Source organism: Spermophilus citellus, assembly GCF_964194105.1.
Source record: "Spermophilus citellus genome assembly, chromosome: 13".
Classification (NCBI taxonomy): Eukaryota; Metazoa; Chordata; class Mammalia; order Rodentia; family Sciuridae; genus Spermophilus; species Spermophilus citellus.
The window spans coordinates 14,128,916-14,143,629 of record NC_138193.1 but is presented as its reverse complement, the minus strand read 5'-3'; the positions used below and the strand labels follow the sequence as shown (position 1 = coordinate 14,143,629).

The 14,714-nt window shown below is 50.1% G+C and overlaps 1 protein-coding gene across 7 annotated transcripts in view; it reads right to left on the bottom strand.

Annotated features, from left to right (window-relative positions):
* Positions 1-13,608, bottom strand: part of BCL2L11 (BCL2 like 11) — an 82,579-nt gene extending 68,971 nt beyond the window's left edge. For 5 of the 7 annotated variants that reach the window (XR_014018641.1, XM_081265198.1, XM_081265197.1 and 2 more), the window contains exons 1-2: positions 13,337-13,608; positions 12,107-12,501 (exon numbers count right to left, since the gene is read on the bottom strand). Coding sequence is in view for 6 of the 7 variants with exons in the window: in XM_081265198.1 (XP_081121324.1) it covers positions 12,107-12,501; positions 13,337-13,599 (658 nt within the window). In the remaining variant the exon portion in view is untranslated. The remainder of the gene's footprint in view (positions 1-12,106; positions 12,502-13,336) is intronic. The other 2 variants (XM_081265200.1, XM_081265201.1) reach the window with 1 other exon arrangement.
* Between the last annotated feature and the right edge of the window lie 1,106 nt (positions 13,609-14,714).

Genomic DNA, 14,714 nt, shown 5'->3' with positions numbered 1-14,714 from the left:
CCAGATACCGCTGTTCAGGTCACAAAGATGCTACCACTGTGTTCGGACGGTTAATGGCTTCAACAGTTGTCCATAAAACACGCGTCTGTCCCAGTGAACTGATGGCTCCCAGGATCCCCTTAATGAGCACCCCCAGGACAGGTGACATCCCACCACCAGGAACACAGGTGAACACATGCACGTCGATGACAAGAAGAAATATTCTGGGAACTAAATAAACACACCTTGAAAGCAAGAAGGTGGCTTTGAGCAGGATCTGTGAGGTGTACAGAGCTGGCCGGCCAAGAGCAGCGGAGCCGCAGTGCCCCTGTACCAAGCTGGCACAGCTTGTGCGACTACCTGCCTCCTGACCAGGCCAGCCCCAGGCCTGGTCTGCAAATCCTAGATGTTAGATAAATGACGGTGCCAAGTCCCCCTGCAGGGGACTTCCATCACCAAAGGGAAAGAGCAGAAGAACCACCTTGGGCTCAGACATGAATGGAGACAGTGCAGACCTTGGGCTTGGAGCGCGTCTCCTGTGGGCTCCATCCATTCAGGAGCTGCCTCCCTCCTGCTTTGCCCCGGGGCTGGACCTCCAGGCAGACACACAGCTGGCCAGCTCTGTGGCCTCTAGGGAAAGTGGATGGGCCAACCCTTCTTAGACACTGCTGTGTGACACAGACAGGCCTGGAGTCTGCCCCGACAGTCCTCAGATCGCTAGGACAGTCGCCAACACTCTCCCATTTCAAGGAGGACTGGGTCCCCGGCTGGTCGAGGGACTTGCCCTGGAGTACTAAGAGCACAAGGACTGAGACCAGTCAGGCCACCTGCTAGAACCTTCCACCCCAAAACTTCCTATCACACCACAGGCAGAGAAGAGCACAAAGGTAACCTGGTTCAAGAACTGCATCTCACTGGCTTCGCAGAGAGCACCATCCTACGAGATGGATGCACACCCTGACTTCCACGTGGAAACAGGGTTGCACCCAACCCACCGTCCCTTTGCCAGACGCGGAACACCTATGAATACTTAAATACAGCATGAATTATGTGATTACGCAACAATCACATAACAACTACAGAATCAATAAATAACATTAGCTCCAGATTGTGGTTTCAACCTATTTTATGCACCTGTGTCAATTTTATTGAAATGTTTCCAGAATAGACACTGGGGACTTCATGGGTGAAATATCATTTGGTTCTCTTTAAAGAGATTCCCTGCACCCCGTCATGTGCCGACCTCTTTCTGAAGTCAGTGACTAGTTTAGCTGAATCTACGCTCAAGTCTAACGAAAACTAAGGTCTAAATGCTCAATGTATCATATAGCTGTACCCAGAATTCAGTTCCAGAATTCTTTTTGTTTTCAAAAAACAGACAAATCAACAGAAAAAGAAACCTCCTTTTACTGCTTTTTTGCAGTGCTGAGGATTGAACCCAGGGTCTCGGGCACGGTAGGTGAGCACTTGGGTTTCCCCTCCAGACCAAGAAACCTACTGTGGTCCTCTCTCTTCCCGAGGCTCACCCCACTACACACCTTCACATACCCAAGCTCCTGAGGAAAACAGGTCGCTTCCTTCTTCAAAAAAGTCCCAGATTACTCACTAAGTCTATTACAAGTTGCTTACATTCAAATGTTTTAGGAATGGAAGGAGTCATGCTCCTGTCCCGCAATATGACACATTTGGGGAGAGAAAAACAATCGAAGCAGGTTTAGTGTGATGATTCTCAACTTCTCAGTTGCTCTGGTTTGCCCCAGAGCAACTGAGAAGTTGAGAATCATCACACTAAACCTGCTTCGATTGACACTTTCTCTTCTGAATCCAGAGTGTCCCTTTTACTGCTTCGAAACATCAGCTTCAAACCCATTTCCACCACCAAGGAAAGGCAGCAAAGTCCAGATGGACCAAGCGTCAAGTGCCGTGCAGGGGCAGGGAACCAGTGCCAGTTGCCACAGGCCCAGGCCCAGGCCAGGCTCCAAGACTGGACGCAGCCTCGACCCAGCTCCCAGCTCCAGGCTGTTTCCTTGCTGTGAATATCGTAAAATCCCCGCTCTCGAGCCTGCAAGCACATACCATCCACTGACCAGTGGCATCTCTGAGCTCAAATGTGTGGGCCAGGCTCCTCGGGAGAGCCCAGCTCCTGCCTCCTGACCAGGGCAGGGGCAGGAAGTGAGGCAGAAGCTCCCGCCTGCAGCTCTTTCTCAGGACTTCCCTCCTGTCCTGTCTCAGCAAACCAGACTCTACTCAGGAGCCACGGAGATCTGGCCCAGGGGACAGAGCCCAGAACGCCCCCCCCCCCCGGGGGGTGCACCAGGACACCTCCTCATTCCAAGGGAAGCCTTACACTGGGGAGGCTGCCACCAGGTGGGTCCTGTTGACACTGACTGTGGCACATGGAAGAAAACAGTGACCAAGGAGAATCCGCTCGCTCATAAGTACTGCCAAAGGTCAAGTGAATGGTGACTAATGCTGTTGTTTTCTCACCAAAGGAATTTAACTATCTTGGGGAAAAGAGGGGACCTGTTTTAGAATTCTTGTTCTGTCTAGGCGCTAGACATAACCAACGAACAACCCAAGGCCCTTGATTTTGGACAAAAAAAAAAAAAAAACCAAAACAGAACTTTGGACGGCAGGGAAAGCGGTTCTCTCTGCTTCTCCACACGTGCATTTCTGAACTCTGCCACCTCTAATGGGCGGTCTCCATCGGGGTCCCACTGACCGAGCCCACGCAGAGCTGGGCAGCAGGCATCTCCTGGTGTCTTGTCACGCTCCACAGACTTGCCAACGAAGCCGACGTTCTTGTCAGGTGATGTTTGGGCTCACCCACAGGTGAGGGGTGGGTTCAGACCTCCCAGCCCACCCTCACCAGCCCCTTCCTAGAAGAGACGTTCCTTTCCCTGAGAGCAGAGGAGGTGGATATGACAGCATTTCCAGATGAATTCACTTCCCTGTGAGTTCCCCACGCTCCTGACTTGACAGCCCCCCCAGAGAACAGGAGAGAGCCCTACAGAAGAGCCAGGTCTGTGACCCCGCTAAGCCTGGGAAAGCTCTCCAAGGACGCTGAAGACAGGCTACTTTCAGAGCGGTCCACCAGCCCTTACGATGGGCGCCAAGGCCCTCGGCCCTCACATGAGTGGTGATGAAAGAGGAGCGCAGACAGACTGACAGCCCCGCCAAGGGCCTGGGGAAGAGGGCAGACAGCCCCGGGGTCAGCCAGGACCCCACTGAAACTCCAGGGAGAGCGTGGAACCCATCTGATGGGGGACGATCTGCTTTGCTAAAATAAAAAAGGTAGATCCACAAAGAGCAGCATCCATCTGGAACAGCTCTAGGGATAAACCAAAGGCCTGATGTCACCTGCACGGAAACCTCACCAATACAAAGAAGGCAGTGAGGAGTGAGCATGCCCTGCTGAGGGCCATTGCCAAGTAGGAATGACGCATCGAAATTTCCTTGCCAGCGTACCCCATGTTAAATGGACTTGCCTTGGAAATTCGCCATGACATTGCATGTGTGTTTGAGAAAGGTGACCCTGCTCAAGGATGAGGGTGGATCCAGGTTTAGGGTGTATCCTGCAGGTTTTAGGAAGTATCCCGGTTTAAGACAATTTGGGTTTAAGGCAGTTCCAGGTTTAAGGTTACTGTTGCTGGGAATAGGGCGTATCCTGCTGCCTGAGTTCCCGTTGAGTTCTCGTGGAATTGAGAAAGTATTTTGGGACGTGAATTGTGTGGCAGAACTTGGACTTCCCCAGAACGTGTGTGTAGAGGCCGGTGTGAGTTCGGGAATAAAGAATTGCTGTTTGAATCTACAAAGCTGTGAGTGGCTCATGATCTTGTGCCCAGCCAAGACTGTAGCAATGCCCAGTGACAGGCGCCAGGCAAGCCAGGAACAGAGATCCAGGCCACAGTGTCACCCACGGGTTCACCCTGACTGTACAGTCACCACGAGCCTGCAAGTACCAGGTGCACAGGAAGCACCACCCGACCCGAGCACCCACAGCACAAGCCGCCAGTGTGTCTCCTCTCTGGTGCACAGGGACTCTGCTACCACCATACCAGGCTGCCCTCAACTACCGCGTCACCTTTAAAACTTAATGTGATGCCAGGAACATTTCCCTTGTGCTGTTATTCTTCTCTGTACCATGAAAAGCACCAGCCTGTCAGAAGGAGGAATCAGCCTCCCACCCGTCCGTTTAGGACCCTTGGTCTTCTGCGTGCCTAAGCAGTGCTGAAGACCCCTGCACACCTTTCTACTAGCATTTCTTCCTTCCTTCCTTCATTTCTGGTACTGGAGATGGATCCCAGGTGTGCTTAACCACTGAGCTCTACCCCAGCTCTTCAAATGTTTTACTCTGAGACAGGGTCCTGCTAAGTTGCTGAGGCTGGCCTCAAACTTGTGATCCTCCTGCCTCAGCCTCCCTAATCACTGGAATTAAAGGCATGTGCCATGGCACTGGGGACAGTCAGCATTTTTTGAAAGAGAGTCTGAGGGTGCGTGGAAGGCAGAGCCCCCAGGGTGGGCGGAGTCTTGGAGGACGCTGGCCTGTGCCGACAGTGATGGGACTTCTGTGCAAGTCCCCATAAAGACCCGTAAAACCAGACCCGGAGGGAGGTTTGAAAGCAGCAGAGCACGCCCAGCGGACTCACCGCAGTGTCCCACACAGCAGGTGACCACAGACACTGGTGATCATTGCTTTCTACTGTTAAACGTCCTCATGCCTAGAGGGAGTGGAAACGAGGGGCGAAAGAGGCGACTTCTAAGGCCCTCAAGCCCCTGCAGTACTTCTACGTTCTGCATGTCTGTGTCCCCAGATCCAGAGGTGAAGCCCAGCCCGAGGTGATGACACTAGAAGGTGGGCCTTCAGGGTGACGAGTGCCCTGACAGGAGACTCCAGAGACCCTCACCCTTTCCTTTCCATGTGGGGACACAGCCTGAAGGCTCCATTAGTGACCCAGGAAGGGGACCCGCACCAGAGCTCAAATCTACCCTCATCTTGGACTCCTGGCCTCCGGAACTGGGAGGAGTGCGTTCGGTGGCGTATCAGCCACCCAGTCTGGAGTCGTCCATGGGCCTGAGTGGATGTGGCAAATGCAGCCATGAGCATTTAAAAGAACCTACTGCCAAAGAGCTGGAGGGGCCCCCAGCCCCCAGGTCTCCCTCTGACCAGGCAAAGCAAAGGCCTCCAGGTCGCACGTGAGGAGGTACAGGAAATCCACAGTGGGAAGGAGGCTGCGGGATGGTCGGACGGCCTGGGCCTCCTCACCTTCCACTCAGCCCCCACGGGGAGCCTGAGGTGGGACTGCCCCACAGGCACAGAGAGAAACGCTCCCAGAAAAGCCTGTCACCCTCACTGAGGCCAGGGACCCCACCCCCCCTCCTACAGTGAGCGTGGCCCAGCGGGCAGCCCGTGCTCTGTCTCACCCAGGCCCAGGGAAGGGGGTGCTCTGCAGGGTGACCGCCCAGCCCCTCCTGGGCAGGAGCAGCAAGGCAATCCTTTACTGCCCTGCCAGAGTAGCTGGTATGATAGTGTGGCCAGCTGTCCTCCATCCCCAGCCAGTGGACGCTGCAGTTCCTCTGCCAGGGTGGCAGCAGTAAGGGCAGACAAGCCAGCCTTCCACCCCCTCACCCCCGCCAAGTGTCAAGGAGCAAAGGGTAGCTGAGGTCAAGTCTGGCCTACAGGAATGAGGAAGAGCGAGGCAGTCAGCAGAGGCTGGGGGAGCCCAGCTCACCACACCCACCTGGACATGAGGAAGCAATGCAAGTCAGCCCCGCTTCTGCCAGGAAGGCAGCCACAAAGCCAAGGAGGCTTTTGAACTTCCCCCTGACTTGGCAGAAGCAGGCAGAAACCTTAGAATTGAAATAGACAATTAAACATAATTCCAAAAACTCACTGGCCAGTCTCACTAGAATGGAAATGACTCTAGAATCCATGAACAACAGGGCAAATCCATAGAATTTACTCAATCTGAACAGAGCAAAAACAGATTGAAAAGATATGAACACACAGTCCAGGAATCTGTGGGATCAATAAAATTACTAACATTGCTATCAGAGCTCCAAGACAAGAGGCAGGGAACCGAGAAATATTCAAAGATATAACAGCTGAAAACTTCCCAGTCATGGCATAGAACCGAACACTGCAGATTGAAGAAGCTGAGCAACCCCCAGAGAGGTTACAATCTAAGGATGGCAAGGATAATAAAGCATTGGAAAGACAAAGACAAACCTTGAAAGCAGCCAGGCAGAAATGGCCCGTAACTTATGGGAGGCCACCAGTTGGAAGGACAGATCTCCAGGTAACACCAGAGACCAGCAGGAAGTGGCGTGCCCTTCGGGTACTGAGAGGAAACTGCCAACTACAAACACTAAACAGCAGCGAAGGCACAGACAGCAAGCTCTGGTGGCGTTGAAAGGAGAGGCAGAGAGTCTACCACTACAACTGGGGACCTCAACACGGCGGTGCCATCACCCTCAACAGTCGGCAGAACCACTGCACAGGAACGAAGGACTGGGGAACCCCACACATCAACCAGTGAGACCCGATGACACGGATCATGAGCCCACCTGGCAGATCCGAGGTTTCAAGCACCCAGGGAGCACCCCCCAGGCAAACCACCCCCTCAGCTGAGAAACAAACCTCAACCAGTTTGAGAGTCTGAAGTCGTGCAGCTCAAGTTCTGACCAGGGTGGACTCAAATAAAACAGTAACAGAAAGATAACAGGACCTTCTCCACACACTTGGCAAGGAAGCAACACACTTCCAAGAGCCCGCAAAAGGGACATCTCACAGGAAGCAAAAACACAGCTCAGTGAAAAGTGAAAACTCAATATACCAGACAAAACAGGTGGGACGTGGCTCAAGCACAAGTGAAGGAAATTTCCAGAAAATGATCCCATCAGAACTGGAGGTCTCAAACACCACCCCAAGTCCCTGACGAGAAACCAGAAAAAAAAAAAAAAAAAAAAGATGGAAATAAGCAAAGAACCTGAAAACAGGAAAAGAGAAAAATCAATAGAACTAAAAGCTGATTGGAAAAAAAAAAATCAAGAAAGTGATAGACCTCTGAGATTGATAGAGATAAAAAGACACAAGATACCTATACCATCAAAGAGACAAGATCCTGAATCCATTTAAAAGGGTAACAAGGGATACTACAAATATGTTTATACTCATAAACTCAACAACTTAGAAGAAACGCGCCTATTCCTCAAAACCCACATACTACCAAAACTCAAACCAAGTTGAAACAACCTGAACAACGTTACAAACACCGAGAAATGAAATCTGTCACCTAAAAGTGCCCCCAAAGAAACCTCCCAGCCTAGATGATTCCATTAGATTCTACAAAACATTTAAAGAATTAATAATAACTAATCTCTCCAGGAAAACAGAAGAGAAGGGAACACTTTCCAAACTCACTGTTAAGGTTGACATGTCAAAACCAGACAGACTTCGAACAACAAACCTCAAAAATCAAGGCACAAATATTTAACGCCACCCAAGTAGGATTTATCCCAGACACCACAAATCATTGTAATGCACCATTTCAATATGTTCAACATAAATAAAATCATCCGATCATACTAAAAATACAGAATATTTTATAAAATCTAACACACACTCCATTCATGATAAGAAACTCTTTTAACAATCTAGGAATAAAGGTAAAACTTCTTCATCTTTTAAGAATTCCCCCAAGAGCGGGAACAGGGAAGCATGTGCCACTCCTATTCAACATAAGTAGTGGAAGTTCTAGCCAATGCAATAGAGCAAGAAAAAGAAAAATGTGCAAAGAAAGTGGGGGGAAAAAACAAACAAACCCAAAAACTGTCCCTATTTTCAGATTTTATGACTATATGCATAGATAGATCAAGAAATCAACAAAGAAGCTTCTAGAATTAATGAGTTCAAACAAGGCTATAAAGGACAAAAATTACTCTCATTATAATATATTAAAGGTGGACATGTGGAAACTAAAATTAATAGAACTGCTCCCAAGTAAATGAAATATTTAAGTATACATCTAAATAAATGTACAAGTTCTGCATACTGAAAACTAAAGGACAATAATGAAGGAAATCTAAGAAGACCTAAAGTTGTCTACTGTACTTGGAGAGACATACCTACCCAAGGATTGTAAGACTCCATGACAATTCTCCCTTACTCACCATATGATCCAGCAATCCCACCTCTGGGTACATATTCAGAAGAATTCAGAGCAGGATCCTGGTAAGATTTAGCAAACCCATATTCAAGGGGGCACACTCCACAATAGCCAAAAGGCAGAAGTAACCCTAGTGTCTACTGGTGGATGAACAAACAGATAAACAAAATGTGGTGTGGTTTTGCACTAGAATGTAATGCAGCCTTAAAAAGTAGGGACATATGTCACAGTGCAGATGTCATTATGCTAAGTGCATTAAGTCAGTCACAGAAGGCTGAACACTTTGATTCTACCTATAGAAGTAGTCCAAATTTCACATGGAAGGCTGAATGGATCTGCCCATGGCTGGCGGTGGGAGAAACAGGGATTTGTTTCAAGGTAGAGTTTCAGTTTTAAAAGACGGAAAAGTACTGGAGACGGGCTGTATGGTGACATGAACGCTCCTAACACTACTGAACCGCACACTTCAAAACAGTTAAGATGGTAAATATTTTATGTTAGTTTTTTTACTACCATAAAATTGTATTTTATTTAACTCATGAATTCAAGATATTAATAGGTAGCCCATATGAAAATAATTGGCATTTTACATTCTTTTTTATGTAGCAAGTCTTCAAAATCCAGTGCGCACTGATACCAACAGCACAGCCTGATTCTGCCCAGTCCTAGGTCAAGAGCTAAACACACAGGCAGTTCCCCTCCTGGGCAGTGCTGAGCTAGACTGCACCTGCCACCCTACGGGGCTGACTTTATAGTTGGATCCTGGGAATTAACCATACATAGAGGGTGTGGAAGGGCATGTCCTTATCTTGCCACCTATATTTAAAAAAAATTCTTACTTGTCCTCAGTTAAAAACTCCATGGTAAGGCAGAGCGAAGTCAGGAGAGCGCATGGGCAAGGGCCTGGGTCCAATCCTTAGCATGGCAAAACCAAAACAAAGCAAAACTCCAAGGAAAGGGTAACAGGCTGAGCTGGGGTCCCTTTGAAAAAATCCTGGAATTCTCCTGTCAGGCTCATGCAGGACATCACGCTTCCCACAGGAAGCTCTCAATCTAGAAGAGGGGTCAAATGATTACCAGGTGCAAGAGGTAATGGGTAACACCCCACAGTGTGCTGAGGGGTACAGAGGGTTCAGAAGACCATTAACTTCCACCTGAGAATTCTGACATACTAGAAACAAGTATAAAGTTTAAGACACTTTCTAACACAACATGGCGAAGTTACTGATAGCCAGACCATTCTAAAAGGTACGGGGGTGAACCCACAGGCATGGGTGACTTTTATGCAAACTATCAGTTACCCACTAAGAGACCATCTGTCAAGCTAATCCTCCCAGTGTACACATGAAGGCAAAAACTGAGCGAGAGTGTACAAACCATGTCTCCTCATGATAAAAATGTTCTTCCAACACGTCTTCAGAAAAATCAGAAAAATGGAGGAAAACATGAAGATGTTTGTAGGAGGAACACCTAACTTCTATGAATCCCCAGTAATCCTTCACTTTGTCATCAGATCAAAGATACAAGTTCAAAACTTCAAGACACACGGTTCTCCACCCCCAGTCGCTAGACAGAAAACTACTTTGTGGCTGGAGGAGCCCTGGATAAGCCGTACTTCTCTGCAATCTCACATTTGTTCCAGGAGCTCAAACCTTTCACCCAAGACCATTTTGTGAAAAACAGATATTTCAATAAAATTATCAAAAGGGTCACTACTAAAGATCTCAATGGAGATGACGGAGCAAGGAATATTAAACATGGCCAGAAATATAAGAGAACCACATAACAGCACAGTGTTAAGTGGCCTTCATTCACGGAGCTGAGACTCTGAGGTTGGCCAGAAGAAAGAGGAAGTTAGAGGCTATAAAAATTATTAATTTAATCTGTCAATTTCATAAACTGACATCTGGCTAAGTCCTCTCCTCACACTAACTTATCCTACCCACAAATCTCCTAAAACTTAATGCTGAAAACTTACCTTGGTACATAACTTTAAACAAATTCCTTACAACTTACCATTTACTCTGCCGTACTAAATTCTAAGCTCTCACACCAATCTACTAGAATGTAGTTCATAGTACAAAATAAAACCCTGGGATCCGTTTCTTTACTTCACAGATAAAGCCACTAACTCTGCTTAATAATCTGGATTGTGATATTTAAAGCTCAGTATTTGTCATCTGAAATAACAGTGCTTACATTATAATTAGCTTGCTAACAGTATTTGTCACCCCTGCACCCCCCCACCAGCAAAAGCATGCAATTCATGTCTGTCTTCACATTTAAAAAAAAAATACACTCACTCATCCAGCTAACACTCTTCCTAGTTAATGAGGCGGGAGAAACTACTGCCATGCCTTAGCCACACCTGCAGACTCCGCTACAAAGGCCTGCAGTATGAAACCATAACAGCTTCCAGAGGGTCCTTAAAATAAACAGGTTTTCAAACATTCATGCTGAAAAGCGCTGGCAACCCCATTAGAATGTTGTAGGTTCACATATGCACTGGAATATTTTGTGGATATAAGAGTTCCAAGCACCAGGAACTTCCTGAACTCAGGAGCAGAAGCACTGGTAGTGACTAAAGCAATAGCAACAATGAAACTTCCAGCTCCTTACATAATATAGTAACTGTGCCCCAGCATTTGGCAGATGTGCAGACAGCATACACGCTAGTGGAATTTGTCATTTGTGCCAGGTGTGCCCCACCCCTGACAAGTATCACTCCTCTGAGGTTCTTCCCATCTCTGTTACATGGGGACAGACCTGCCCAGAGCTGCAACATATTTACAAATACAAGGTGTGTCATTGTAGTCGAGAGTTTGATCCCATGACTTTTACTTAGCCTTTGGCATGGCAGGTACGATCTAATCTTGGTAGAATCTATATTAGATTTCCTAATCCATAACATTACCAATTTCTTTGTCTTATTTATGCAGAGCAAGCCAATGTGAACAAATGTCAAATCTAATTTTGGTGAATGATGATCAAGACAGGAACTTTTTCCGTTAGTGAAGAATAGCCAGTTGAACCAACCTAGACTCCTCCCTTCACCAGGGTGACTGGACATTCTCAGGCACAAACCAGAGGCTCCAGAGTCAAATTGAGCCTGCAGAGGTTTCAAAATGGCTTATGCAATGTTTTAAAGAATGTGAGTTGTCAACGTTTAAATGTCAGAATATGAGGCTCAAAATCTGCATTCCAGGACCATGTTGCAAAACTAGAATACATGCTACTCTGAGACCACATGCCCTCAGGGCAACAATCAGAATGGGACTAGCAGAAGTGGCAAGTGCTGTCCAACTTGCCACAGTTGCCCTCACTGATAGGATTTTCTGGGTGTTAATGTTTGCCACTCCTAGTTCAGACACTAACATTGCTTTGAATCCCTGACATAAAGTCTGATTCCCCAGCTCATTAGTACTAAGTCCAAACTCTGAGTCACCAATCCAAGGGGAAATTTGCCCATAAAACGAACCACCTTCATGGTTCTATGTCAGCACTGCTATACAAACTAGTTCAATTTCCCCACATGTCATTTTTTAAAATGTTTGACTTGCAAATCTTTCTTTACTTTCAGTTATGTTATTAAGCTGTTTGAAAAGGGACACCAGGCAGAATTCTTTCAGGCAGAATGTCATTAACAGGTAAAACCCAGTGGTCCAAATATCGTGCCAGGGTTATGTGCTTTAGCAGAAATTCAAGCTTTACAGCCCTGAAGGCTCATGCCCAGACTTCACTCATGCCACAGACTTCATGAATTAAAAACAAAACAAAACAAAACAAAACAAAAAAAAAACACTGGCTTGATATTTGACTTTATACATCCTCTGTGCCCATGAAAATACAGATTAAACCAGTTGAAGGGCCCTAAAAGGGGACTTTCAATGCTACACACAGCTTTGAAACAGATATTCCAACAACTACACACCACTGCCCCTTACCCGGGCATTGCTTACCCATTGCACTCAGATAATGGTTGAAGGCCTGGCAAGGAGGACTTGGGGTTTGTGTTGATTTGTCACAACTCATGGGTGCTGGGCTCCTGTCTGTGTCAAAAGAGAAATACCCACTGGAGGATCGAGACAGCAGGGAAGATCTTCTCACAAAGATGAAAAGCGGGGATCTGGTAGCAAAAGGGCCAGGGCTGGCCGGTGGGGCCAGCGGGCCCTGTGGGCTGCCGTGGGGGCAGCGGTCCCCTTCGCCTTCGGGATTACCTTGAGGCTCTGTCTGAAGGGAGGTAGGGGCCCCCGGCCTGAGCTGGGGAGGCCTCTCTGCAGGCTGCAATTGTCCACCTTCTCTGTCACACTCAGAACTTACATCGGAAGGTTGCTTTGCCATTTGGTCTTTTTTTCTGCAAGAAAGAGAAAAACTAAGATGATCTTCAGCAAGATAATGATTATAATAAAATAATCTTGCTTACACCAATTCATCAAAAATGCTTGAGTCTCAAATACTTTAAAACTAAATTGTTTACTTTTCTGAAAGTCCCCCCCCCCTCCAATGCACCTAACATAACAAAGGTGTGCAGATCTTTCTCTCAGGGGCGTGACTAAACTTCATACCACCAAACTAAACAGTTGTTACTACAATGTCAACTACTGGTGGAGCTGGTGCTCTTACACACATTATACACACACAAGTTTCAAGAGAAGCGGCTCATTTGAAGCCTACTCGCATGTGCTTTTTGCTCTGGACAGACTTGCATCAAGTCAGAAGCTCCCAGCGGGCTCTGACTTCCCAGGACCCGACTCGGTGCTGGAGCACAGGAGCGGGCGCAGATGCAGTGATTACAGGCGGCTGGCCGCGTTCCCTGCTCCGGCCCCATTGTTTGCCGAAAATGCTGAGGGCAGCAAGTCTGGGGAAGGTTTGGCAGCGGCCGTCAGTCGTAGTAAGTGCGTCACAATAGAGTTTGTAACTCAGAGCGCGGATCGGCCGGGCTCTGTTGCTCTCCCGCCTCGGTCCCTCTAGCTCCTGGCCCCAAGCGCAACACCAAACCGGACAGAACTCCTCTTGGGTGCAGCCGTGTTGTTAAGTGCACCTTCCCAAGTGGGGGCCCCCCAGGGCCGTCCCAGGCACCCCCAGCGAAGTCCACAATTTCCACTAACTCTGAACGCTCGGCCACTCAGGGCGCGCGGCTCCCTCACCCCAGAGACCCTCCCCTCCGAAAGCAAGCACACCGAACTCACGTCCGCCCCTTCCCTTCTGTGCGTAGCTTCCGAGCCCGCGCCCCGCGGCGGCCGACCCGCGCCCTGCGCCGACCCGGTGCCCCCAGACCGTCACCACGGAGGCACCGCAGGACACAAAGCCCCGCGCTCGGGTTCGGAGCCCCCCAGGCCTCACAGAGCCCACGCCCGCCCTCCCGCCCGTCGTCGCGCTCCGCCAGGCAGCCCAGGGCTTCGCGCGCCGCGCCTCTGGCCCGCGCTGCCCCGGCCGCCGCAGCCGGGAACATCCTCCGCCTCCGCCCGCTCCTCCCCTCGCGCACTGCGCCCGCCGCGGCTTGCACCGCCGGCCTCCCCGCGCCGCTGGCGCCGGTGCCCGCGCTCCCCATTGGCCCGCGCACGGTCGCTCCGCGCCGCAGCCAATGGGCGGCGGGGGCGGGGGCGGCGCCTACAGGTCCAGCCGCCAAAGGCTAGGCGATTGTTGACAAACTCGCCTCCGAGCGCTGCTCGCGCGGCCGCGGCGGCAGCCCGGCAGCTCCGACACCCAGCCCCGCCCGACCCCGACACCGCGCGCGCCTCCGAAGTTCCGCTGCTCCGGGCAGCCGGGCACCTGGAGACAAAGCGAGATCTGCGCTCTCACGGGACCCGCTCGGCCGTCCTCATACCGCAGTTCCTGCCACCCGTTCTCGTTCATGCCAGTCAGGGCGAAAGCCCCACGGCCTCATCTGCCCGGGCTGCAGCACCCACCCAACTCCAGCAACTTCCTCACCTGTCTCCCTGTGCGCCGCGGATTCGCACCAAATCTGAACGACCACCATTCCAGGCCACGAGCGTGCACATCCACACCCCAAGCCTCGGCGTCCGAAGAGCCCTCCACCAGCAACTCCAGAGCCCCAGGGTAAACAGGCCACCTAGGGCACGGCGCCGCCAGCCTGCACCGCCAACGGACCGGGGTGGCATAGGGCGCACGGGAGCCTCCAGGACAACCAAGCTCTACGGGCCGAGCAAGTTCTGCGGGCCGGGGCTCGTCCCCGCTGTGGCGCTGGCGGTCGACGGAGGCCCTAGGTCTCTTGCTGCCAGTGGATCGCGCTCTGGCACTGTCCGCAGGGTGCCCGCAGACCGAGCAGGGCCCCCAGGCACTTTAAACAGAGCAAAACTCTAGCTTGAATAAGTTTAAGGAAAATCCCGGGCTCATTATTTAAATCACCACTGCAGTTCCGCAAACTCTCCCCAAGAGTCCGTGCGCCCAAGAACCAATACGCCAAACCCTCTGGAGAGTGGTCACTCACTACTCCAGGCCGCGGGAGCCAGCGGCGAGACTTCCCGGCATGGTGCTCGGCCCGGTGCCGCGGAGCGGGTACTCCAGCTCCCCGGCCGGCGGCAAGAACACGCTCTCTTCCAACCT